At 36.5% G+C, this 27143-nt stretch overlaps 1 protein-coding gene and 1 pseudogene across 3 annotated transcripts; one reads left to right on the top strand and one right to left on the bottom strand.

The window, feature by feature from the left end:
- Positions 1 to 424: 424 nt before the first annotated feature.
- LOC124097820 (zinc finger protein OZF) lies at positions 425 to 26296 on the bottom strand. Of its 3 annotated transcripts, XM_058581980.1 has the most exons (5): positions 26145 to 26296; positions 18364 to 18422; positions 16966 to 17035; positions 6674 to 6800; positions 425 to 1659 (listed from the first exon to the last, which is right to left on the bottom strand). In XM_058581980.1, exons 1-5 carry the CDS (start codon positions 26202 to 26204, stop codon positions 554 to 556), a joined length of 1422 nt encoding a protein of 473 aa, XP_058437963.1. In that variant the 5' UTR covers positions 26205 to 26296; the 3' UTR covers positions 425 to 553. The 3 variants fall into 3 exon arrangements, with proteins under 3 accessions (XP_058437963.1, XP_058437964.1, XP_058437965.1); XM_058581981.1 differs by lacking the exon at positions 16966 to 17035 and having other exon boundaries at positions 26145 to 26282; XM_058581982.1 differs by lacking the exons at positions 16966 to 17035; positions 18364 to 18422 and adding an exon at positions 8460 to 8530 and having other exon boundaries at positions 26145 to 26271.
- LOC124097813 (B-cell CLL/lymphoma 7 protein family member A-like) lies at positions 22429 to 23057 on the top strand (annotated as a pseudogene).
- Positions 26297 to 27143: the final 847 nt, after the last annotated feature.

The following is a 27143-nucleotide window of genomic DNA, read 5'->3' as shown; positions in this document are numbered from 1 at the left end:
TGTCATGTTGTTTCAAAATGACATTGACAGGTTCCTTATGCAAAAAAAAAGTTGTTATTCTGTAAAGTGGATTTTTTTGTTTACCCATTTTTCTTGCACACGGAACACAAACACAGTGAGATACTGATCAATCAATTGTATTTTCAACTAATGATGTAAAATGCATCTCTAGCACATTTGCAATTGTTTTCATTTTATATAAAAGCCTCTTGCACATTCAGCATGAGAAGAGGTTGCTCATTAATTTTGGTATCAATACTGGGTTAGGTATATTGAAAAGATGTTGAGAAAATTACACCTATAATGATGGAATCTCCCAATTCTTCATTCTCATCTTTCCCGTGGTGCTTCTGGTATTCATATTAGTATGTTAACTTTAATTTGCATTGTCCATACAGTTTCTTAAAACACAAGACACTTAGAATTGAGGAAATCACATATATCATGTTTATTTCATAAACTGATATAAGATTCAATAAAACACTCACAATGTGACATAGAGTATTAAAACTTTATATAGCTAAAGATTTTTTAACAATGAATGATGGGCACCCTAAGCAAGTGTGTAGTTTTGACTGAAAGCTTTGCCATATTCTTTACATTTGTAGGGCTTCTCTCCAGTGTGAGTTCTACTGTGGCACATAAGGCCTACTTTACGACTGAAAGTTTTGCCACAATCTTTACATTTGTAGGGCTTCTCTCCAGTGTGAGTTCTCCTGTGGTAAATAAGGCCTACTTTTTGACTGAAAGCTTTGCTACATTCTTTACATTTGTAGGGCTTCTCTCCAGTATGAGTTCTGCTGTGGCGAATAAGGCCTACTTTTTGACTGAAAGCTTTGCCACATTCTTTACATTTGTAGGGCTTCTCTCCAGTATGAGTTCTGCTGTGGCAAATAAGGTGTGATTTTCGACTGAAAGCTTTGCCACATTCTTTACATTTGTAGGGCTTCTCTCCAGTATGAGTTCTGCTGTGGCGAATAAGGTGTGATTTTACACGGAAAGTTTTGCCACATTCTTTACATTTGTAGGGCTTCTCCCCAGTGTGACTTGTCCTGTGGTAAATAAGGCCTGCTTTTTGACTGAAAGCTTTGTCACATTCTTTACATTTGTAGGGCTTCTCTCCAGTGTGAGTTCTGCTGTGGCAAATAAGGGGTGACTTTACACTGAAAGCTTTGCCACATTCTTTACATTTGTAGGGCTTCTCTCCAGTATGAGTTCTGCTGTGGCGAATAAGTTGTGATTTTACACTGAAAGCTTTGCTACAATCTTTACATTTGTAGGGCTTCTCTCCAGTATGAGTTCTTCTGTGCCTAAAAAGGTCTGTTTTTTGACTAAAAGCTTTGCCACATTCTTTACATTCGTAGGGCTTCTCTCCAGTGTGAGTTCTACTGTGGCGAATAAGGTCTGTTTTTAGACTAAAAGCTTTGCCACATTCTTTGCATTTGTAGGGCTTCTCTCCAGTGTGAATTCTCTGGTGGTGAACAAGGCCTGATTTTTTATATGATTTCTGGTGTTCACACTCACTTGTAGTTTTCCATATTTTCTTTTGTTGTAAATAGTCAAGATCACAACTTTTATATTTCCCACTTATCACTCTGTGAAATATATGTTTTATGCCCTTTTCTGATGAATATTCTTGGGTATCATGAAGAGTCATGGCTGAAATAAACAAAAATAAAAAAAAAAACAATATCTATTAGACAGGGATAAATATATTTTGCATACATAACATGAAATTAAGATAAATACATCAGGAGTAAGTCCAAATCATCATAAAGAAAAAAATATATCAGTTTAATAAAAATGTACAGACAAAATTACCGTGAGAATATTACCCCAATTCTTGTACAGACCACAGTATGCAAGATGAGTACATCATTAAGAAAAGTAATATAATAAAGAGAAGGTAAGTATGTTACTTTTATCATCCACAGCCTTTTGTCCTCCATAAGATATTACTGTGTATTTAGGAAATATCTACCAACTACCTTCATTCTCAGTAGAATAAGAAAAATGTAAAACATATACAAACATTTTTGGCTTTTTCAAAGAGTGTCCAAAAACGGGTTTTGGTCTACCAGGACATACAGACATGAAAATAACTAGTATATTTTAAGTGATAATATCACAAATATTCAACAAGGGTAAAGAGGCTGTGGACTCTTAAAAAGAAATATGAACAAAAAATTTAATAAGAAATATACACATATGTCTATAAAATTTTCCATAAAAAAACATTTTAAAAGACTATAAAAACCTTGCATAGCCTATGGCTATAATACTTGAAGTCAACACATAACAATCAAGTATAATAAATTGATTTTTATATTTCTAAATTTGTGTGATATGATGATTTCTTCCATTGACAAATACACCTTTGTTTATTTCCTAAATATATCATGTATTTTATACTATATGTACAAGGTAAAATGACTAAATAGAACGAAATAATGCACAAAAAAAGAATGAATTAACGTAATCATTTTTTCATATAATTATCAGTTTGGTTCTTACAAGGTATTGTATTCCTTCTAATAGTATTTATAAAGAACATAATACTCTCACCATGTGGTAAAACAAAACTCTTGAGCCTCTTATGTGCAATAAAATTTAAAAAAATATGAGACTTTGACTATAATATCAACCCTACACAAAACACAGTACCTGGTGAGCAAAATTTTACTCACTAAATTTCTGATTTCCACACTTCCACATGTGAATCAAATGCTCCTGCAACTTAATCTCTGCATGCCACATTTCACTTAATGCAAAGTCCTGCATATATTTCTTATAACACTTTAAAAGATAAAATATTTTTACAACTGAATAATAATAGTATATAAGTACAATATTTTTACTCATTTAATCATTGATGGGCACATACATTGAGTCCCTAGCTTTAAATGAAAACAATATGTGCACTAAACACAAAAGCAGAGGTATCTCTTCAATTTTCTGATTTAAATTTTCATGGATACATATTTAGCACTGGCATTTCTGGATCTTTAGGTCATCCAACTTTTAATTCTTCATGTGTAGTGCTTGAGATTAACCCCCCAAATTCTATATCACTGAACTACAACACAAGCCTTTTAAAAATTATTTTGAGGGCTGGGGATGTGGCTCAAGCGGTAGCACGCTCGCCTGGCATGTGTGCGGCCCGGGTTCGATCCTCAGCACCACATACAAACAAAGATGTTGTGTCCACTGAAAACTAAAAAAAAAAAATAAATAAAAATAAATATTTAAAAAATAAATAAATAAATAAATAAATAAAAATTATTTTGAGTCATGCTGTTTCTAAATTTCTATGACCTCCCTAAAACATGAAGTACTTTTGCATGGCCTCCCAATTAGCAAATATTACAAGGATGTAGCACTGTTCTTGCCTATTTTTATTTATTTACAAGTTTTTTATACTTTTTTCCCATAATGGGCTATATAACCTATGGTTGGCTCCTTTAATGAACAAATAAAAATAATACAGCAAATATAAACAAGGAGAAGCATGGCTCAATCCAAGTGACAAAAAAGGATACTGCCTGTTATTAATTACTCAAAGAAGACTAAATAATGGGGCTGGGGATGTGACTCAAGCGGTAGCGCGCTCGCCTGGCATGCATGGGGCACTGGGTTCAATCCTCAGCACCACATAAAATAAAATAAAGATGTTGTGTCCACCGAAAACTAAAAAATAAATATTAAAAAAAAAAAAACATTAAAAAACTATTTAAAGAAAGTTTAAAGAGTGAAATTGAGACCAAAAACATTAATATAAATAAGCACAAATTGTATATGTGAATAATTCTTTAGGAAAAAATGAGAGAAGCATTCCTAGTGTGCAAAGGTGAAATTTTACCAATATGGGAGAGGCTTATCAAGGAGAACCAAGTTTAAGACAAGTCTAAGCAACTTGTGAAATAGTGTAAAAATTAAAAACCTAAAGGATATATAAAGAGAAGTGGGAGATTATATATATATATGAAAAGAATCTAAGCATGCCACAATAAAAAGCAATGATCCAGAAATTAAATAGAAAATAATAAGAAATATAGAAAACAACTTACAAAGTATAAGTATAATGAATTTTTCAATTCAAAATATTTATGATTATCAATGCAATATTGCAAAACACAAAACAAAAGAAAAAAAAATACTAACAGAATTGAATCTAAAGAAAGAAACTGCCAAGTCAGTTCCAGCAGAGAGCATGGAAAGAAACCAAGCATGATCTGCTCCTAGAGGCCCTATTTGTTTAAAGGTGGATAATGCCCCTCCCTTTACATCTCATCCTTTTGCACAATTTTGAATCAATAAGACACAGTTTTAAATAATGAAATTTCTCATAATCCTTTTGGACAAGCTTCTGTTGAGTGGTATCCTAATACTTGCCTTTTAAAACAGAAACAAAGATCTAGCCTCTCTCCTATTAATATGCATTAAATATTGTTTTATTTACAGTTAATGTGCTCAATATACAACATAAAGTTAAATACTCAAAATTGGTCATCTGCAGTGAATAGACATTTTATTCACAAACATCCATTACCAAAAAAAATTAGGTAATATATAAGACTCCACCTGACCCAGCATGACATGATCCTATGCCTTTGATCACATGGGGAAAAGCATAGATTGCTACACTTATGCCAACATCTCCTGTTTGGACTCTAGCTTGACTCATGAAATATAGCAATTATAAATGTGCATCAGGGACTTCACAAGCTGATTCCTAAGTTTCATTTAACCCCGGAAGAGAAGAGTCCCTCCAAACAAGAGAATAATCATTCTCCTCAAAAGAGGAGAAATGTTAAAAGAGGAACCCAAGATACTATAATTTCAGTTACTTGGGGTGATATAAAACCATTAACAACCACAGCTCAACAGGTGTTGGCTAAAATGAGGTTAGAATGTGCTCTAGATAACTTTCTTACTGCTTTGATTGGTAAACTCACACAAAACTCTGTAAATGCTTTGGTCTTAGTAACAATGTTGCTCCGTTTTTGTACACCAGCTGTGGGAAATTCAGTACTGTCAGATCCTGGACTTGTACAATCCATTACAATATCTTGACTCACTTGGATGAAATTGTTACATACCTGCAAAAACGTCTCATGGTATTCATTGTTGTCTTAGCAGAATAACTGTGTCCTTACCATCCACATAGTATTTCATAGGTCACCATCCTGCACAATTTATTCATAAAATGTCTATTCCTCTTGATAAAAACTCTGATGATTCAGTGAATCTTCTCTCTAAGGCAGAATTTGTTGCTTTGACATTCTCCTTAATGGGTTCCCCTGGATTAGCTCAACAGGCTTACAAAACTACTATGAAACTCGCCTATGCTACCATAAAAAGTATTAGTCATGCCTCCATGGCTGTTTAAATGTTTCATGAAGAACAAAAACATTGTCAAGCCATACTTGACAATCATGCTGCAATTGATTGTCTGTTATTGCTACATCATAAAAGATATCAGAAGTTTAATAAAATGTGTTCCTTCAAGTTAAGTGATAATAGTAATTTTATTTCAAAAGAGTTAGATTAACTTAAATATATCATTAGTAAGGTCCAACAAGATGATGGATGTTTAGACTTGTTGGAATGGCTAACTTCATGTTTACTCAATTTCATCTGGGTCAAAAAATATTCATAGGTGAATGTTTACTAATGTTGGCACTTGCTGTTGTTTATGCCTGCCCAAATTGGCCCCCACCAGCATTAAGGAGATAAGTAATATTATTTATTCAAAAGGACTTAAAAAAGGATGTGGGGCTGTAGGTATTCTTACCTTGGAAATAGACAGGGTGATGGTAACTGGCACCCTGAGTCCCACAATGTTAATGCCCAGCAGTTTCTCCCTGAAGCTATTAAGACAACTCTACAGGTGCACAATCTAGTTTCTGTGGTAATGTCCTTAGGGAGAAGGGGCTCTATGCTTGTATTAACTGTACCTTATCTTGGTTAGCTAGCACTTGGGGTTAAAATAAGGCTGGGTTACAATGTATGAATGGTAACAGAAGCTATGTGATTTTGGGGTATACTATGTGCAGCCAAGAAGAGGAGTGGCCAGTTTTTTCTTTTCAATGTGTGTGTGTGTCTCTCTTCTGTTTGCTTCTTTACAGGTTTCCTCACAAGAAGATTTGTAAGAGACCATGCTGGCCCTCACAACAAAAGGTAAGTTTTGGTGGTTAATATGAATAAACTGGGACATCAGTAAAGAAGAAAACAGAGGACTACAAAGAATTTGAAAATGTAATAAATATAGGGCAGTATGTGTTCAATGATTACAATAAAAAGAAATAAACATAAGCTTCTGAAATTTTTTTTCTGCTGAATAACTACTCTGTCAACATTTTTTAGTTTGGTTTTCTCCTTTTGAACATCTCAACTGTGTCCCCTGCTATGTCTAGGCTACAATAGTTTACATCACTAAATTATGTTAGGTACTACTTATCTAAAGTGAAGGATGTATAACACACCAAGAAAGAGAGAGATTAAAGAATAAAATAATATATATTAAAGAGTAAAATATCTGTACTAAAAATGCCCTTTTTCTTTGAAACACAAATCTGAAACTCATTCTCACAGAGAAGTTCCCAGAAGACACAAGAGGAGTAAATTAAATAATAATTAGTAATTAAAATATTTAAAAGGAAATTAAACTTACCCAGGAAGGCAAAGTTTCTATAGTTCTCTAACATCACATCTTTATATAAGTTTTTCTGAGGAGGTTGAAGGCATTCCCACTCCTCTTCAGTAAAATCAATGGCTATATCCCTGAATGTTAACAGTATCTGAAATAAGAATAGGTAAATAAATAAACACATTGACCACATGAACATTTGCACAGTCTGTAATGTCATTGAAGTTGAAATGAGAGTTAGTAGACTATCATGTAGGTGGTGTTTAGGAACACAAAGATACCATTATCTACTTCTGCAGAAAAAGTGATTTAAGTTCAAAAAAGTATATATACTCCACATTTATGAAACACAATATAAAACTCAGGCATTACCACAAAAATATATATTTTATAATTTTTGTATCATGATCTAAATTATACATACTGTTCAGATAAGAAAATTATGGTAATTAAGAAAGGGAATCCTCAAATTCTAATTGTACAACGACTAATCAGACATTTACTAAAGTGTAAAATCTTATTTGTTATTTCTCTGATAAAGCTGGCTGTTCTTAATATGCAGTGAGATCTCTAATAATTTCAATACCAATGATATAAGAAAATTTTTGAAATGTAACAAGGTAGACAGACCACTTAATGGAAATATTTAATAGGAGTGAATTTAAGTTCAAACATTTTATGGTATTTGTGTATGTTATTAATATACAAAATAGCAACAACAATCCTGTTTGGATTTTCCTTTTTATAATTTTAACGTTTTTTTCACATACTCTCTCTCTCTCTCTCTCTCTCTCTCTCTCTCTCTATATATATATATATATATATATATATATATATATATATATATATATATATATATACAAACTTTGATTGATGTATATATTGTATGATGTTTATAATAGAATATACATATAGCTCTTCAAACAAATATAATTTTTTTAAATATTTTATTGGTTCTTTCTAGTTCTACCTGATAGTAAAATCAATTTTTAGGGCATGAAGCAAGCAGGGAATATATCTTATCCTAATTAAAATCCTGTTCTTGTTGGTGGCTATGATGGTAGGATTCACTGAGGTATATATCTATCCTTAATATTTTTATCCCCTTCCCTTTTATTTATTTATTTAATCATTATTTATTTATTCATTTTTTTACCATCATGCAATCTACTGATCTTCTTTTCTTACCCTTCTTCATTTTATGAACTTTAGATTTTACATATCAGCAATAACTTTTAACCTTTGATTTTAAAGAAATGGTTTGCTTTTTTTAGCATAAAATCTCCAGATTCATACATTTCCTAGCAAATATCATAAAGTAGTTCTTTTTATGGCTGATTAATAGTTTATTGTATACATAAGTAACAGTTTTTTATCCTGTCATCATTGAATGGATCCATTCATTATTGAATGGTTGGTTTTATAGCTTAGCTATTGTGAATTGTGTTGCTATAAACATTAATGTGGGTGTGTCAATGTAGTATGCTGATTTTATATCCTTTGGGTATATACAGTGCAGTCAAAAAACTGAGTTAAATTGTGGTTTCATTACTTTAACAATATCTGTATAGGTTATTATCTTTCACTTAGACCTTCATACAGCTGCAATAATTGGAATTCATCTAAACCTGAGGTTGAAAATAAAACATACAGGGAAAAAAAATAGTAAGCCATAAAATGATTAAGAATTTATTATCAAGTCATCCATCCCAATGAAAAGTAAATTTTATAAACTAAAAGTAAAGAAAATATTAAGCAAAAGAGCAAAATTAGAAGCTATTGAAGATGAACATAAAACAGAGAGAGTTACCAATATCAATGTTGGTGCTTTTAAAAAGCAAATGGGCCAAGTCTAGTGATGGACAACTGTAGTTCCAGGGACTGAGGAGGATAAGAAAAAAGGATATTAATTCTAAGACAATATTATATATAATATTGTCTTATATATATTATATTGAGAAACTTATTGAGGCACTTAGCAACTCAGCAAGACTGTCTCTAAATAAACTATATTTAAAAAAAAAAAAAAGACTGAGGATGTGGCTTCATGTTAAGCACCCCTGGGTTCAATCTTCAGTACAAATTTTCAAAAAAAAGCAGATACCATTAAAAAAACACTAGCAAATTTGAAAATTCAACAAATAAAAATTATGTCAATTATATAATACATAATTGCAAATATATGCATATATAATTATTTCTCACTTGATGGAAATACACTCTGAAAAAGTTATCCAAAGAATATTCTGCAATTGTTCAATTCTCTGAGTGTAATGACAAGAATCTAGATGGTATAGACTAGTACATGGCTAAGACATTTGCTATATCCACTGTTGTACATAAAGTCTACTGCTGACCAAAATACCATGATGCCACATGATTGATGTTATGAAGTTAAATCAATCAGGGTAGACCTCATAATAAAATAATTGGTGGAATTACAGAAAACAACAACAACAATAAAACTCTTGGTAAGTCTCTTGTTATTTAGGCAGTGATACATAATGAAGATTACAGTGCAGGGAAGAGGAAAAATGGCATTCATTCCAAAGAAAGATGCTAGGATATTGGGAAAACAGTGTGATAATAAAATGCTATTTTATCCCTTCACTCATAAAACATAACAACTTATTTTGACACATTAAATGCTGAATATGTTATTAATAAATAATACTGAAATATATAAGAAAGTACAAAGCTCAAAAGTTTATATACAAAAGATAGGGTGCATATGGTGTTTCACACCTGAAATATCTTCTATTCTGGAGCCTAAGGCATGAAATTCAAAATTTAAGGCCAACTAGAGAAATTGAGCAAACCCCATCCGAAAATAAAATTTAAAAGAGAGCTGAGGATATGCTCAGCAATAGGACACTTTGGTTGAATCCCTAATATCACAAAAGAAAAAATAATAGTTTTCTGTTTTCAAAATTATACAGTATAATATGTTTAAACTTATGAATTACAAAATATTAATATAAAAAATCTATTCATCAAATGATTACATTAAAATGTGCAAAAGTGACAAGGTAAAAAAAAAAAAAAAAAAAACCTAATTTCCTCACATATAATCAAACACTTATAAGAAGAAAGAAAAAATAAAACATTGCAAAAGAAAAGCAGAATAAATTCTTGAAGAGCCACTTTAAAAAGGATATATCTAAGTGTTCAATAATCATTAAAACTCAAAAACTTTATAAATTAGGTAACATTGAATAAAATCACATCATATAGATGAATTAAATAGTATTGATGAATATGTGGAATAAATGCATTCACAAAAGAGGAAAATAAAATTTTAAGCTTTTATTATCCATTTGTAGAAACTGTTTTGTAATCAAATGTAGATGATACACCCACACAAGAAACAGAGACTAAAATTACAGCGACTGTACATATGAGAATACAGCCATATTCTTCCAGAGGTGAAACCAAGGGGCATGGTTAAAGAGGAAGAAATAATTATTAAATTTTATAAATATTAAATTCTAGAAGCTAGAATTTTTGTTGATGTATTATATCCAGTTTGACAAATACTATAAAATACCATGTATGTTTTATGCTGATGTCACATGAATATTGCATTTCATATGCAAGTATATTTAAAAAAGGAATATGCAGTATTTGAGAAAATAAAAATACAGAAAAAGCACATAAAAGACTCAAATATTCAACATATTTACAAAGAAAACTATTATAAAAATGACCATTTTCCCTAATTTAACCTATAATAATAACTGGTCAAAATTTTACCTTGATTTACTTTTTGTTAAAGAAGAAATCAAAACAAAAACTTCCAAAATTCTCCTGGAAATTTAAATGTATATAAAATTAGCCAAGAACTCTCTCATATATAAGAGCAAATGTACTAGTGATCATTACCTGACACTAATACATGTTATAATATTACAATAGTGTAGTAATTTTAAGATAAAGAAATCACAATACAGAAAACTACATAGGGTAATTCATATGTATGCAAATATCATTTTTATCGTTAAGTCTTGTAAGTATATATATCAAAACATATCAATAAAAGTATTTAATGTGAATGAATGCTACAATCCAACCTCAGTAGATGTTAGAACAAGAGACACAGATCACAACTAGGGACTTGTGTGCAGAATGTGTGTAATACTGGAATTATACACAAGCATTCACCAAACAGCAGATATAAAGAAAGATAATTTTTAAAAAGATAAAATAAAAATAAAAGCAGAATACAAACCTCCCTCCATTTATGGATACACCAAATAAATATATACTCCTGTTTTGAGTCCTTCTTAAAACCGTAAAGGAATTAGAGGCACACACATTGGAAAACTGAAAAAAAAAAAAATCTACCAAGAGATGAGTAGAATGCACTTGAGCATCATCCTGATTTGAGCAATAAGCCATATTACCAGAACAAAATGCCCAAATCCAGGGTTAATAGGAATAAAGGAAGACTGATTTGGGTTTGAAATACAGCATATTTAACTCTAAATTTCCTATAGTCTAGCACAGTGTTTCCTTCTTCCATATCCATAATTGGAGTACTACTTACTCTTCCACTTTCTGAGAGTAGCCATTCTAACAGCTGTGCTCAAGCTGCAGAAGATCTTATAGTTGGCTGGTGTACTAAAATTCTGATGCAAGCTTTTTAGATTCCAGGTTTGAATGCTAATTTATCTGTACACACAGAGGAAGGAATAAGATGTATACGAGTATCAACTCCAGGGGGAAAAAATGTAAGTGGTTTTCTAAGGCCATGCAAGATCCATGAGCTTTTTTCCATTAGACCAGAGTGGAAGAGGTGTTAAATCTTAAGGGAACCTTTAATCCTTTAGAGGGATTTGCCAACATTCTCTAAAAATGCAAAGAGCTGTTGCTCACAGTTGAACGTTTATCTAGACAGTACCAAAAAATTAACAGGGAAATACAGACCACCACTAAAATCCAAAGTGGCAGTTTAGCACTTCCTGAGCTCTCTCACCCAGCTCACTTCAGTAATAACACCAGACCTAACCAATTCTTTCTGTAAGTAATTTGTCCCGATATTAAGTTTTTACATTCAATGGAGTACATCTGAAACCTCAAAGCATTGAAAACACTGGCAACTGTGCAGGTGCAAATCTCCCTAGATCAAAAAGGAGTGGTTTCACATTGGTGTGCAAACATTGTAATGAGCTAAAATCTCTAATATTAATGAAGAAAAATTATTAGAATCACAGATCCCTCTTTATTTCTAAAATAGGTGTACATCAATTTTTTTCCAGTGAGCATAAGGCACCCTGGATTCTAAAAAGCTTGCATCAGAATTTTAATGCACCAGCCAACTATAAGATCTTCTGCAGCTTGAGAACAGCTGTTAGAATGGCTACTCTGAAAAAGTGGAATAGTAAGTAGTACTCCAATTATATGAATACGGAAAAAAGAAACACTGTGCTAGACTATAAAATTAGTGAAGACATTTTAAAAAAATGGAAATTGAGAGTTCTCTCAGTTACTTCTTTGACAAACTAAACCCTCTACATTTATACTGCTCTTGAACAAGAAAAGCCCCAAGTACTGGTCTGGACTTACGGGAGGCATTAGATGTACCAGCTATGGGATCCTCATATTACATAGTTCTGAAACACAGTTCCAGGAAAATACTAGAGTAGGGAATGAGAATGCTCTCATATACATTCCACAAAAGGAAATCAGAGCATAAAAACACTCTGAAAGGTGGTCTGCCCTTGGAGACACAAAGGAAGAATAGAAACACATGATTTTGCCAAGATCAAGGGATTCTTCTTTACTTTTCAATCATGTAAAATGCTCATAAACAACAACAACAAAAAATTTGCTTTTGCTTTTTTTTTTTTCTATGGTACTGGAGATTTGAAACAGGAGCATGTTAATTCTGGGCTACATACCCGGCCATGTTTTAAAATTTTGAGACAGGTTTTTCTAATTGTCTAAATTACGGATGTTTACTTTGAAATTACAATCTTACTGGCTTAGCCACTTGAGTCTCTATAATTAATATGCATGTATCATTGTACCCAGAGAGAAAAAGAATACATTAAAAGTCTCATCTAGTTTTGTTAAAACAATTGAAAATACCGTGTTCATTTGAAACATAATATGGGTAAAGTAACTGATAATACTGCAAAACAGTAACTGATAATACTGGGAAAGGGGGAATTGGTTATTGAAAAGGAAGTGTATCAAGAAGCTAGGAATTAAACCAGAGACTCTGTGTCTACTAGAGTAAAATGCAGGCTTTAATCTTCATCATGTGGAATTAGGCCCCAATTTCCTTAATAAGACACCTATAACACAAGAATTAAAACAGATAATCAATAAATGGGATGGAATCAAACTAAAAAGTTTATTCTCAGCAAAAGAAACAATCTGTAAGGTGAAGAGAGAGCCTACATCCTAGGATGAATTTTTTTACCCCTCACACATCAGACAGAGCACTAATCTCTAGGGTACATAAAGAACTCAAAAAGCTAAGCAAATAATAATAATAACAACAACAACAACAACAACAACCCAATCAAGAAGTGGGCCAAGGATCTTAACAGAGTATTCTTAGAAGAGAATATACAATCAATCAACATTTTTTCTATATATCTGATTGGTTATGGTGCTCCCTTTACAGGGCCAAGCATAGTTCTTGTTCAGTTTCTAAGGAAGGGAGACACGAGCAAGAAGTATTCTCAACTCTCCTTTATAAATTATCAAATACAATTTTCTATGTCATTTTCTAAACATAGCTGGACATGGGAAATATAGGCTTGGAGCAAAGAACATTTTTTTATTAGAAACACTGTGTAAAAGAAAGACATATATATATATATATATATATATATATATATATATATATATATATATATATATATATATATATATATATAATTGCATCACATTGAACCATGAGAGAAATGGAACCTGGAATTCAGAAAAGAAAGATTCAAACTTTTATACTTGGGAATGTGGATGACATGGATGCCTACAGTGAAAAGGTTATTACAAGCTTTTGAAAGAAAATTCATGTGAGTAGCAGATAATTGTTAACCAATTAGAATCTGCACAGTGTCTCCCAGGGGCTTTGTCAGCTGTGCACCTCAGAACATACAGGTATTCATAGCCTCCATGGAGAGCATTATTCATCTGTGCCCTCTAAAATTATTCCCATAGTAGAGATGAAAAAACATGGGTATCTGGATACTAAATGGCAATTCAGCAGCCCACAGAAAACTACCCAGAGACAGAACTGTAGAAATTTCTTCAAAGACCATCAATGTATTGTTAGCTCCTGACACAGGGATGTCAGTCTGGGGAAATATTATTTTCTCTCCATTTTGAAGAGAGTGCATTGAGAATACATTTCAGGGCAACATAAATACTCTTTTTTTTTTTTCATGTTAAGAAACTTTTCAGAAACAGAGCTCACAAGACAGATTTCTTAGAAGGGTAAATGCCTGGAGATTACAAAATGAAAAACACACATCAGTGGCCCTGAGTGACTCAGTAAGGAAATAAATCTAAAAGGCTTATTAGAAACTGAAAAGAAAAAAAAAGTAACTATTTCTAAAAATAAATATGTTCATTAGTTGCTATCTCCACAACATATCATTAAGTAAACAACAAATTATGTATGAATATTTCTAGGATTGGCCAAATTGTATTCCATACGATTTTATATTAAACCCCAAAATCCAGAAATAGAATTCATAATTCACTGCCAAAAATATTACAGAAAAAATTTTTTAAGGAGTGGATGTTTAGTAAATATGTCATTTAATAATTTTATTACCATATGATTTTAAAGAAATTTAGTCATTTTACTGCAGCCATAGTGTAGAGAAATTTCTTATTTAATTTTCCCATAGTAATTAACAAAGATAAGCCCTAGAATCCACTTTAAATAACCTACCCTTACAATCATACAAGAAACTTATAATAAATGATGAGTTAAAAAAAAAGTCAATTTAAAAAAATAGTTTAAACCTTTTTCTTTTTCTTGAAATCAATCTCTAGCTGCATTTTTGGATCATTTTCTCATCTTTTAAGCCAAAAAGATATAAAGGACAGAAGGTTGAACTGCAAATTTATACATGAGATATGTTTATTAACTATAAAAATTCAAAATCTTTAGAAATTTAATAAATACAGAATAAAAACCCATCATGGGAAAAATTAAGTAATATTGATGAACATTTAAAACAAATTAATAATCATTAACTCAAAAGGAGTTTAAATTAGTATCTATTTGTGGAAACTATTTTGATATTGAATATACATGATACTCCCCATCACAGAGATTTACTGAAATTAGAGCATATGTGATCATGATAACATATAAGTATGCAATGGTACTCACCCAAACACTTGAAGCCCAAGGGCATGGCACAATACAATATACATCTTGGAAGAGATAAATAATAATCTGTAGGAAAAATGGTCGCTAGGGCCAGTCTCATTTCATAATATATCCAGTTTAAAAAAGAGCATAAAACACTAATTTTTACATAGGTGCCTGATGCAAGTGGTATTTCACATGTGTACATTTTTAGAAACAAAATATGTAGAACTTATGAGAAAATAAAAGTCACAAAAAGCACATAAAACACTGAATTATACATCCCATGTATAGATGATAAAACTAATCATCATAAAGGTGATAATTTTCCTTCAAATTAACCCACAATATATCTCACCAAAATTGCTATGTATAAATATGAATATATCACAGTGAAGTCTACTTTTATTTGTATTCTATAAAGCAATAATTAAAATAAAACTATAAATAAATATATGATAGAAGAAGTAGGAGAATAAGGAAAGGGGAACTACTAGATATTGAAGGGGAGCAAATTATATTCCATGTATTATGGTTATGTCAAAATAAACCTGACTATTAAATACAACAATGATGAAATAATAATAAAGAAAAAAAAAAGCTTTACTTTAAATGAAATAAGAAACCACAGCATAAATTTTCAAAATTCATCTACAAAGTTATATGTAACTTTAGCCAAAAACCTTTTCAATTATAAGAGCAACAAAAGAACTCATCATGACCTACTACTATTCATACATATTGTGAAATTATAATATTACAATAATCATCAAAGCATGACAATATAAATAAGATCCCCATATGAATGCATATGTATGTAAAAACAGTATGTTTTATTGTAATAGCAAATTCTAGATAAATCAAACCATAACAAAAATAATCTTAGCAACTTAGATAGGACCTTTCTCAAAATAAATTTATACCTCTTAGGGCTCTTTACTGGTGAATAGTCCTTGCTTCCCCAATGCTGAAGTATAACACCAGAAAAGTGCGCCCAGGCAAGTTTAGAGTGGAAAGTAGAAGCTTTATTAAAGGACAGTAGAAAAGACTTCTCCCCAGAGGAAAAAGGGGACCCAAGAGGTGGAATCCATGAAAGGGATTTTTTTTTTTTTTTTAACTAAGGTCTTTTTAGCTTTTTTATAGCTAAGGTCTTCCTTCAGCTATCCTGCATTCCTGTCACATTGCTGTCCTTTGTTCTGTTATCTTGCAGTGATGGAATGTAGGTGGGAAGGCCCAAAGTGTGGGGGACAGGTGGGCTGAAGGAGTTATCTGGGCAGAAAGGGCTTTTGGATTAGCATCTCCATGTTTGCTGTGAGCTGCTTCATTAAAATTTCCTTGGGATGGGCTCAGGGCCTTGGGACATTTTCAATTCCCCTTTTCCTGGATTCCATTCTCAATATGGTGTTCATTCTTGATTTTATTGAATATTAGACCCAATTTACCCAACTACACTAACTACCTATCTGTAAATCTGGCTTCACTACCAAGGATATGGCCAAGTAGTACAGTATCCCTCAGTTCACCTAACTTTAACAAAATAATAACAATGAAGAAAGTAAAAATAAAAGAAAGTCAAAATGAAAATTACCTGGCTCAAGAGGAAATTAGGTACCCGAAAATGACAGCTCCTCTCCTGCAAAAAATGGCCCTTGGAGATTTGATTTTGATAATTATTCCACCTGTCAATCTCCAGCATCTGGGCTGCAGGAACACCCCTGCCACATAGTATTTTATGCAGGTGCTGAGGATGCCCTTTGAGCATAAGGAAGACAGCAAAGGGTCTCTGCCATTGACATGTTCCCTACCTGGTTGGCCAGAAGGACTGAGGACATAGTGGCCCAGTGGAGGACTTAAGTCTGCAGACTCCAGAGACTGCCCAGAGTCCCAATCTGCTAGCTCCTGTTTTCAACACAGCCAGTCTTGTGGTTCCAATAGTCTTTCTGCCCCAGCCTCCCTTGCTAGACCAATGCACACTCACCATTGCCTGGTTCTCAGGAGTAGGGCTACTTGGGAACCTCAGTTCCTGCACAGCAGAACAACCTGTGACTCTGAAGGGTGAGATTCAAATGGAAAAAATGGAGGATTCTGGAGATAAGAAGTGAAAGCCCACCCTCCTCCTCCCTGATGACACACAGGATTGGACAGTTCCCACAAAATGCTCTTGATTGGAAGGAGCTTCAGATCATGAACATTGAATGTGAGAGAAGTGAGCCCTTTTTTTGAGTGACAGGGAATATTATCCAATTCAGGCATGAAAAGGGCTAGAATCTCAGGTCGTTGAGTGCTGCTTTTTTTTTTTTTTTTTTAATCTGAGAAATGTACCCCAGGCTGCTGTTATTTTAAGGCAAGGTTTTTTTCCATAAGTGGGAACTAACCCAACCAACAGAACATTTTCAATTAAACTTACATATAAGGTCATTTCAGTTTATGGATTATATATGCTTGTATATTATTCAGGAATTAATACAAAATAATGACAATAACTATCAAATTTTATTTAATTTTTTTTTTATCTCTGTTCTTTTTAGGTGACAGATTGAACTTTGAAATGGGAAGAAACCCCCTAAAGTAAAAATGCCCAATAAAAACAACACATAAGGGGCTGGATTGTGGCTCAGCAGTAGAGTGCTCACCTCTCATGTGCAAGACCCTGGGTTCAATCCTCAGTACCACATAAAAATAAATAAGTGAAATAAAGGTATTGTGTCCAGCTACAGGTAAAAAAAAAAAAAAAAAAAAAAGAAATACATAAAAAAAAACATAAGGTACAAGGTGAGAAACCAACCTCTACCTCAGAGCAAAGACTGTCCAAGGAAGGGGGCATGACTCTTGTCCTTGCAAAGACCCACAGAGCACTCCTAGGCTCATACCCACCCTGCTGCATTGTTTATCTACAAATAACAGGAGAGATCTGCTGCACCAGGTGTCCCTGACTCAGTCAGGCTAGGTGGGGACCCATAGCAACCCACTAGCAGCCTCCAATCAGCATGAGACAGGGAAAATTCCTGGGATTCCAAATGACCCTTCCAGTAGTTTACGGTGGTTGATAACATTTTGGGAAACCATATAGTTCAGCACATACTCTCCTCATGGCCTAAGCCAATCAGTTCAAATGAATCCCCAACTTGTACTAACCAATCACCCTTACCCAACTTGTTCCCACCAGTGAATGTGCTAATCATGTTTTAGAGTTCTTTATGATTTTCCCAAGGTGTGTGATGATTGCTAAGAGATGCTATGATGTATGTGGGGTACCTGCCTTCCCCAAAGAGTTATAAAACTGCTGCAAACCCTGGGCTCAGGGCCTCTAAGCCACCAGTTGCTGTGTGTGTAGAGGACTGAGCTAGCTTGCAATAAAAACCTCTTTGGTACTTACATCAATCTTGGTCTCTGGTGGTCTTTTGGGGGTCCCGCATTTGAGCATAACAGTCTCTCCTGAAACCCAAGGGAAAAGAAGACAGCACTCCAGTTCTATAGGACTGCAGTTTCATAGCACAAAAAGTTGCAAAAGCGGGGTGACTTGAGAACTTACACGGATAACAGGGTTTTGACAAGCATAATACAAAGGCATGTAGTAGGTTAATGGTCTAAATGGTTTAGCACTTAGGGAGTAAATTTAGATCACAACATCAGAATGTATGATGCACCACTAAAGTTTCAGAGTGAGTTGTTATTTGGTCAGGGAAAGCCAGAATTTATGAGTCATCACTAAAGTTTCAGGGAGGGTTGTTATCTCATTGGGGAAAACCAGACATGGGTGAGTTCAAGGCACTGGTAGGCATTTCAAGCAAGTTTACAAATCATGGTAATTTATAATGAAGCAGAAATTAACTTTCCATGCCTTTGTGATGAGATGGCTTCCAATCTTAAAAGGAAATTAGGCTGTATTTTTCACTTGCTATAGCCATAGCTTTCAAAGTATAGGTTTCATACTTTAACAAGTATGAGAATTAAATTATTAATATTAATTGCTACTAATTTTCTGCAGCCTATGCAGTACTGTTGGAATGACTATTATAAAAATCTAAAATTGTTATGTATGGTGGCATATGCCTGAAATTCTAGAAGCTATGAAAAATGACACAGGAGAATTATTAGTTCAAAGACAGCCTCATTAACATAACAAGGCTACAATCAACTTAATGAGAGCCTGTCTCAAAATATAACATAAAAAAGAATGTGGATGTATCTCAGTGGTATGCACCCCTGGGTTCAATACTCAGCACCAAACCATACAAAACCAAGCAAATATCTCATAATTAATAGGGATTCGTTGGTGACAATATAAATTTAATAAATATATTTTTTATAAAAGTGTTAAGGTTCTTTAAAAGGCCAAAATAAAAATGCCACATAATCCACTAGTAATAATTTGGGGTAGCAGTGCAAGGTCGTACATGCCTGTACTCCCAGTGGCTTAGGAGGATAAGAGGTAGAAAACTGGAGGTTTATTCTCAAGTTAAAGACCAGCCTCAAGAACTTGGCAAGGTCTTAAGAAACTCAGTAAAACCCTCTCTCAAAAATACATAAATAAATAAAAGTGTTGGAGACTGGCTATGTAGCACACTGGTAAAGTGCCCTGGGGTTAATCTCCAGTATTTAAATAAATAAAAAGATATAAATAATAATTCTTGGTAAAAAAAAAATGCCATACAATCCAGTAATAATAACTCTGGGTATATATGTAAAAAATTTGAAATCCTTTTGCTAAAGATATTGCCACATGTCTATTTTTAGTGTATCTTTATTCACAGTATCTAATAAAAGGAAACAAATAAAGTACCTTTTAGATAGAAAGTATATCAGAAAATGCCTTCCAGCTGCAAAGCATCCAATTAGTCCATCCCTTCAGAAGCTGCACACTTAAAATTCAAACTGGTCCCTAGAAGTGGTGTTTTCTAAATACTCCAAAAAATTTGGAATCTCTGGGAACCTTGTTTCAGATATTCTAAAACTCAGAACTAGGTCATATGGGAGGTCAGAATGAGAACACAAGACACAGTAAATTCTTTAATGGGGAATCTTAACTCAGACACTGTCATAACCAAAAGCAGTGTTGGAGATAAAAAATAGATTCTGTTTCACTGATTTCTGGGTTATGGATTCAAATCAAATATATATTAGAGAAAAAGTAAAGGCTAGTGGTTAAAATCTATGTAAAACAGGTATTAAATATGTACCAGGGGCTGGGTGTGTTGGTGCAAGCCTGTAATCCCAGTTGCTGAAAAGGCTGAGGAAGAAGTATCAAAAGTTCAAAGCCAGCCTTAGCAGAAGTGAGGTGCTAAGAAACTCAGTGAGATCCTGTCTCTAAATAAAGTAAAAAAAAAAAAAAAAAAAAAATCCTGGGGATTTGACTTAGTAGTCAAGTGTTCGTGAGTTCAATCTCCAATATCCCCCATAAAAAATGTACCAGGGGGCTGGGGCTCAGTGGAGCTCACTTGTCTGGCACATGTGAGGCACTGGAATCAATTCTCAGCTCCACATATAAGTAAATAAAATATAAGGTCTATCAACAACTTTATATATATAGTACCAAGATATTGACATGGACTTTGATCTAATTTGCTGTGTACTTTAGCCCTTACGATTGAAGTTGGCCAGACACGGTGGTGCATGCCTGTAATATCAGCTGTTTACAAGACTGAGACATAAGGATCATGAATTCAAAACCAGTCTCATCAATGGTGAGGCACTAAGCAACTCAGTGAAACCCTATCTCTAAGTAAAACACAAAATAGGGGTAGGGATGTGGCTCAGTGGTAGAGTGCCCCTGACTTCAATCGCTGGTCTCCCCCCCCCCAAAAAAAAATGGGGCTGAGTAAATAGCTCAGCTTGTAGAGTGCTTGCCTTCTAAGCATGAGGCCCTAGAGTCAGTCCCCAATACAGAGAGAGAGAGAGAGAGAGAGAGAGAGAGAGAGAGAGAGAGAGATTGAACTTGCATGTAATTTAAATTCAAGTTAGTCCCACTTTTATTTTTTCCTGCCACACCAGAAGAAAAGAGTTTCCTGAAATGTTTGGCATGTTTCTGTGGGTTATTTATTTATTTATTTTTATTTACTTATTTTTATGTGGTGTTGAAGATCAAACCCAGGACCCTGCACGTGCTAGGTGAGTGCTCTATCACTGAGCCACAACCCCAGCCCCTTCTGTGGGTTATTTTAATAAAATGGTCTGACCATAAATAAATAAACAAACAAATTAATTAATAAATAAATAAACCCTCATTGATGACCCATTACAGTTTTTAAAAATCCTTAAATGGGACACATAAACCTCATTTAGGAGAGATTCATTCTTTTTAATGTCACCTAATTTTATTCTGCTTTCTTCTCATGTGAAAATCTCAGAATGAGAAATTAAAATATTTTAAAAATGCCCTCCAGTTCTTGAAGAAAAACATTAAGAATGATGCATACATTTGAAATAAAACATGGGAAAATAATGATTAATAATGCTGAAAGTGGAGTTTTGAGATGAACCAAAATTTCTCAGTTTGCCAATTGAATCTGGGTGCTTGTCTCATGAATTTTGAAGAAAAAAAAGCTATTTAAGCAAGAAGAAATAGAGCGCCCAACACGTGGTATGAGGAATGATATCAGAAAAAAATATTCATTTTTGTGTGCCGTCTTAGAAGTTTACTCATGGTCTTGGGCAGAACACCAGTTAGCCACCAGGTGTGTTTGAGTGAGGCCCATTATCCACATTACATGGTCATTATACTATCTATTCTATTTTATGCTTTTTCTCTGTGAACAGAGAACCCTAGTTTTGGATATGTGAACAGAGAGCTAGAAAACTAGGGGTTTATTCTGAGACCTATGGAGAGCTAAACTGAAGTTCTGGATTTCAGATGTCTGTTCTGGATTTGAGATACTGCTTCCCCTACATTTAAAAATCTCAGGACTCATGAAGAGAATGAGTTAAAAGCCAGCATCATCAAATTGTGAGGCCCTAAGAAATTCAAAGGGACCCTGTCTCTAAATAAAAATATTTTTTTTAAAAAAGGGGTGGGAATGTGAATCAGTGGATGAACACCTCTGAGTTGAATTTCTGGTACCAAAAAGAAAACAACACACACACACACACACAATAAATAAATATATAAATAAATAAACAAACAAACAAACAAACCCTCATGAGTAACAAGCCCTAAAATCAGCAGCCTATCTCATGCATGAGTACAACAAATGGATTTGGGGTTCTCCTGATGACCATCTCAGTCTTCACTATGCAATCTGGAGTCATGCTGGACTCCTGGGACGTGGAAGCCCACAAAGGGCTTTAGGAAGAAGCTGAAGGCACTGGGCCCCAGTGCGCGGTGGCATCAGGCTTTGTGTGTGTGTGTATGTGAGTGTCTGTGTGTGAATGAGTGAGCAGGCAGGCGCGAGTGTGTCCGCAGGACCTGGCGGGTGCTCCACCAGCCTCTCTCCCCGCCAGAACCATGTCGGGCAGGTTGGTTCCAGCCGAGACCAGGAGCCGGGCCAAAGATGATGTCAAGAGGGTCATGGCGGCTATCGAGAAAGTGTGCAAATGGGAGAAGTGGGTGACTGTGGGTGACACGTCCCTACGAATCTACAAATGGGTCCCTGTGAAGGAGCCAAAAGTTGATGATAAAAACAAGAATAAGAAAAAAAGGCCAAGATGAGAAGTGTGGCTCCGAGGTCACCACCCCAGAGAACAGCACCTCCCCGGGATGATAACAGCCACCAGAGCTCCCTAGCAGATGCCTCCCCCATCCAACAGGAGAACAGCAGCAACTCCAGCCCTGCACCAGAGCCCAACTCCACCATGCCCAGCGGCGGCAGGGAAGCCAAAGTGGACGAGGGGAAGGAGCACCCTGGGGCCGAAGACGCTTCTGATGAGCAGAACTCAGTCTTGGATGGAAAACTCGATGAACAGTTCAGAGAAAGTAGAACGGCAGCCGTCTGCAGAGTCGGGGCTGGCGGCAGAGATGTCCACGATCTCTCAGGATTTGGAAGGAGTGCCACCCTCTAAACAGATGCAGCTGGAGCCTCTCAACAGAACTCGGAAGAGAGTAGACAGGGAGCTTGCTCCTCCGGCTCACCCTAGAAAGCGCTGTGAGCGCCATTCCTCTTGGGCGCAAACAGGACTCCTAATGTTTCAAGTTTACCAAGTGCAAATCCAAGAAAACCCAGAACGGAGAACTTCTCAGACACTGAAGAACTCTGCTGTGAAGTGAAACACCCGAACCCCGAAGCGGCTGTCCTGGGAGGAGGGCTGACAGCTCATGAGCGTCCACACTGTCTCGGAAGCCAAGGTCACATTGGTGTTGCTGCTTTCCCCCCCCCCCCCCCCACTTCTCTATTTATCCATATCAGCTATTGGAGGGTGGTACCCATCAGGAATTTGCTTTTCTGTCGGGGGCTGTTCACTGTTCTACCAATTCCTTCCACTTTCTTTTTTTGTGCCTTGTGCCCTTGAGGTGACATCTGGCATTTCCTGGTTGTTTTGTATCTCCCTTTACAAAGTGCCCTCTCAGTCCAGATGAGGCAGCGGCCACCACCTTCCTCGCCCTGCTCCTTCCTGCCCAGGACTGCTGTGGAGTGGGCAGGCTGGAGCTGCAGGACAGTAGACACTCCTCAGCTGGCCCAGTTTTGGAAGGGGGGACTTGGGCCCCCTCTGAGCCCTGGGTGGGGTGGGCACCAGCCTCCAGGACTCCAGGAATTATAGGTGCCAGGGCCCAGTCCTCAAGGGCTGGCCTCCTCGGGTCCAGGCCATGCCCTTACCTCCTCAGGGCCTTGGGGGCTGGGTATTTCCAAGTTCCCAGCAGCCCAGATGGACATGCAAAGCCCTTAGATTTTTCTGGCACTTCCACCCTCTTGCCCCTACTGTCACCACCACCTCCGTCACTGCTTCCTCCTGGACCTCCGAAGACCAACTGGCTTCTCTGGCTGACTGCGTGTTTGTCTCCTTAAGAGGATAGCAGGGCCAGGAGGTGGGAGCAGGCAGTGGGAGCAGCTGGTGCTGAACTTTCTCACGGGATGTTGCTTGGATTTCAAATCCATAGAAACCTGCTGCCCTCTGACCAGCCCCCCACCCCCATCCTAGGCCTCCCCAGCCCCCAGAGGCAAGATTGCAATCAGAGGAAACCCACTCACTTCTGCAAAATGTTCTGACTCCCAGAGCCGACAGTTGGATGGAATCTCATTCCCAGGACATTTATGCCACCAGGGATCAGGCCTTGATAGTTGGGCCTTAAAGGCCAGAATCAAGGCACCAAGGAATTGGAAAGATTTGCACACCCTCCAGAAAGGAGCGACTGAATTCCCCTCCCTGTGAGCTGCCTGCGCTGGGAGGGTCCTCTCAAAGCAGAGATGCCCCCTTGGATGAACTGCCTAGCTATTGAATTTTGAGGCCTGGTTTGCTCTTAATTAACATACGGACTCCTCAGACCGTAAACCTTTTCCTCAGCTTTCTTTACTGCACTGGAGTTCTGACTCCCTTTGAGTTGTGTGTTACTGGGGGGTGGGAGGGGGTTTTGTTGGGGGTTTTTGTTTTTGTTTGTGTTTGGGCTAATTGGTGCATATTCAGGTACCACTGTGACATGTGCATCTTTCTCCCGACCACCATGGGAATGGTCTGCCAGGTTCCAATTTCTAAGAGTTTCAGAGGGTGAAGCTCCTATTGTTTTTTGTTGTTGTTGTTTTTGTTTTTTTTAAGGGAGCGTATACATTTCCTGCACTTCAAGAAGAATCAAAATGTTCCTGAAGTTCAAATACCTCATGCAAAATGTCTCCTGAAATAAGGGAAGAAAAAAAAAACACTTTGAAAAATCTTAATGTTGAAGTGAGCAATGCCGAAAGGTTCTGTTTAAAAAAAAAAAAAAAAATCCTTGTACTTATCACTTTTGCCCCTCAGGCGGTCAGTTCTGCTGAGAACTGTGTTCTGCGCCTCAGCGTGGAAGTGACCCCAGGTGCCACCTCTGAACGTATCTCAAGGCGGCTTTACCTTCAGATCCTGTAGAGTTAGGGTAACGTTTTTTCTTTGCAGCAAAGCTCCATTTTGATGAAAGATGAATCTGGATATTTATTTCTGTTTTGGAAAACCGGAGAGGTTACAACCCAGACAGCTGAAGGAGACTCCAACAGCATCCATGGAGACCGGAAGGCAGCCAGGCCTCCTCTGCTCACATGGCCTCTCTGGACAGGCGAGGGGACCCGGCCCGGTGGAGGATGAAGATGTCCATGGTACCAAGGCTGTCATTAGTTTTTCTCTGAAGTGCCTGAAGGTAGGAATGGGCCAGCAGTTGGGACCAGCTGGGCCCTGCCAAGGCCACGCCACGCAGAGCGCCAGCGGCCCTGCACTCCACGCTGGCCGGAAAGGCCTTCCCTGTGGCATGGTTAGACTGCAGAAATCCAATGTGCTTCCTTCCCCAGGCAGTCTGCTCCTTGGAGCTGCTGCTCCCCACCCACCCTGCACCCCTCGCCCTCGTCCCCACCACGGAATCTAAGACCTTTTAGCCGGCGGAGCCAGGGGTGGGGATCCTAAGCGATTGCCTGAAATGGACATCAGGCCCCGTGGCCTAATGGGCTCCCAGGGCAAACTTAACTCTCCCACAAAACTTGAAGGTGGGGGAGCTGCGGCTACACATTCCACAAAGTGCTGGCACTTACACCCATAACCCGGAAGGCTGATGACGGATTCATATGGGTGGTGACCTCCCATCATCTAAAGGTGTCATGGTTTGGAATGTTCATGATGGCCGAGGACCTGGTTAGAGGTATAAAGAGCCTTTTTTCACCGTTACCTAATTTTCCCCCCTCTTAAATGATTTTCTTCTTTGGTGTGTGGTACAGCAGTATAATTTTTCACTTATTTATTCCATCAGTAGATGGTTTGTACAATGTACAATGGTTCATTTCAGAAAGTAAAAAAAAAAAAAAAAAAAAAAAAGAAGCTGAAAACACCATACAATAATGAAACAACATGCCCAGGTTTTCAACTGCTGATGTAAGCCTCACTAGACTAGTAAGAGGGAGGTGAAGGCTAAGCTGCTACAGAGAGACCCTCTGGCCACATGACTCTGGAGAGGACCAGGAGGAGTCCCTAGCCACAACTGCCAGTTTCCACCATTGCCACTCCTGTCAGCCTTAAGCCACCTTCCTACGCAGTCTCAAGATGACAAGGCACACTTACCATTTCCTGGCTTTCAGGGTTCTCAGCGGTCTCCCTGTGGTTAGTTTTCAGCTTCTCCATAGCACAGAAACCTGGGCTCTGGATCCAGGACAGAAAGCCTAAAAAAGTTTGAAAAAATGGCCGGCTCCAGACGCGAAGGGAACGGAAGTTCTTGGAAGCCCGCCCCCTCATCACCGGCTGCGAGCGCATTGGACAGTTCTCGCCTAAGAGACTGATTGGCCAAGGCCTCAGGCACTGCCTCCAACCTGAGCCAAGTGGGCGCAGAATCAGTCTGAATGACAGGCTGCTCCATTGTCACTGTTAAAAGACTGCAAAGCAGTCGCTGGGGTTGTGGCTCAAGCGGTAGCGCGCTCACCTGACCTTCATAAGGCCCGGGTTCGGTCCTCACCACGACCTGCAAATAGAGGTGCTGTGTCTGCAGAAATACACTTTCTCTCCTTTTTTTTTTTTTTTTTTAAATCTTTTTAAAAAAGATTACAGATCAGGGCTGAGGATATAGGCTGAGGATATAGTCAGTAGAGTGCTTGTTTTGCTTATATAAGGCCATGGATTCGATGCCCTGCACTACACACATACACTCCCGCCAAAAAAAAAGAAAAATGAGTTAAGTAAAGGATTTGGGGGCTTAGGGTTATGGTTCAGTGGTAGAGTGCTTCCCTAGCATGTGTGCGGTACTGGGTTGAACACCCAGCACCACATTAAAAAGCCAACCAACAAACAAACTACTAATGGTAGTGTGTCTATCTACAACAAAAACTATTCAAGAAACAATAAAGACTGTGTATTGGACTTGTGCACCTGACTACAGAACCCATAAACACTTTTTATAAATAATATTTACATATATGTCTTCAGACAGTGTATAAAATTCTCCTGTGATGGCTTTTCAAGTAACTTATATTACAGGTATGTTTCACAACCCTGAAATCCGCCACACCTCACTTATTATTATTATTATTATTATTATTATTATTATTATTATTTGATGGCCTGTTAATT

Source organism: Marmota monax, unplaced genomic scaffold, assembly GCF_021218885.2.
Source record: "Marmota monax isolate L192 unplaced genomic scaffold, Marmota_monax_Labrador192_F-V1.1 WCK01_AAM20220418_F8-fsc00141, whole genome shotgun sequence".
Lineage (NCBI taxonomy): Eukaryota > Metazoa > Chordata > Mammalia > Rodentia > Sciuridae > Marmota > Marmota monax.
Note: the sequence above shows the minus strand (reverse complement) of the source record. Positions and strands in the feature narration are given on the sequence as shown.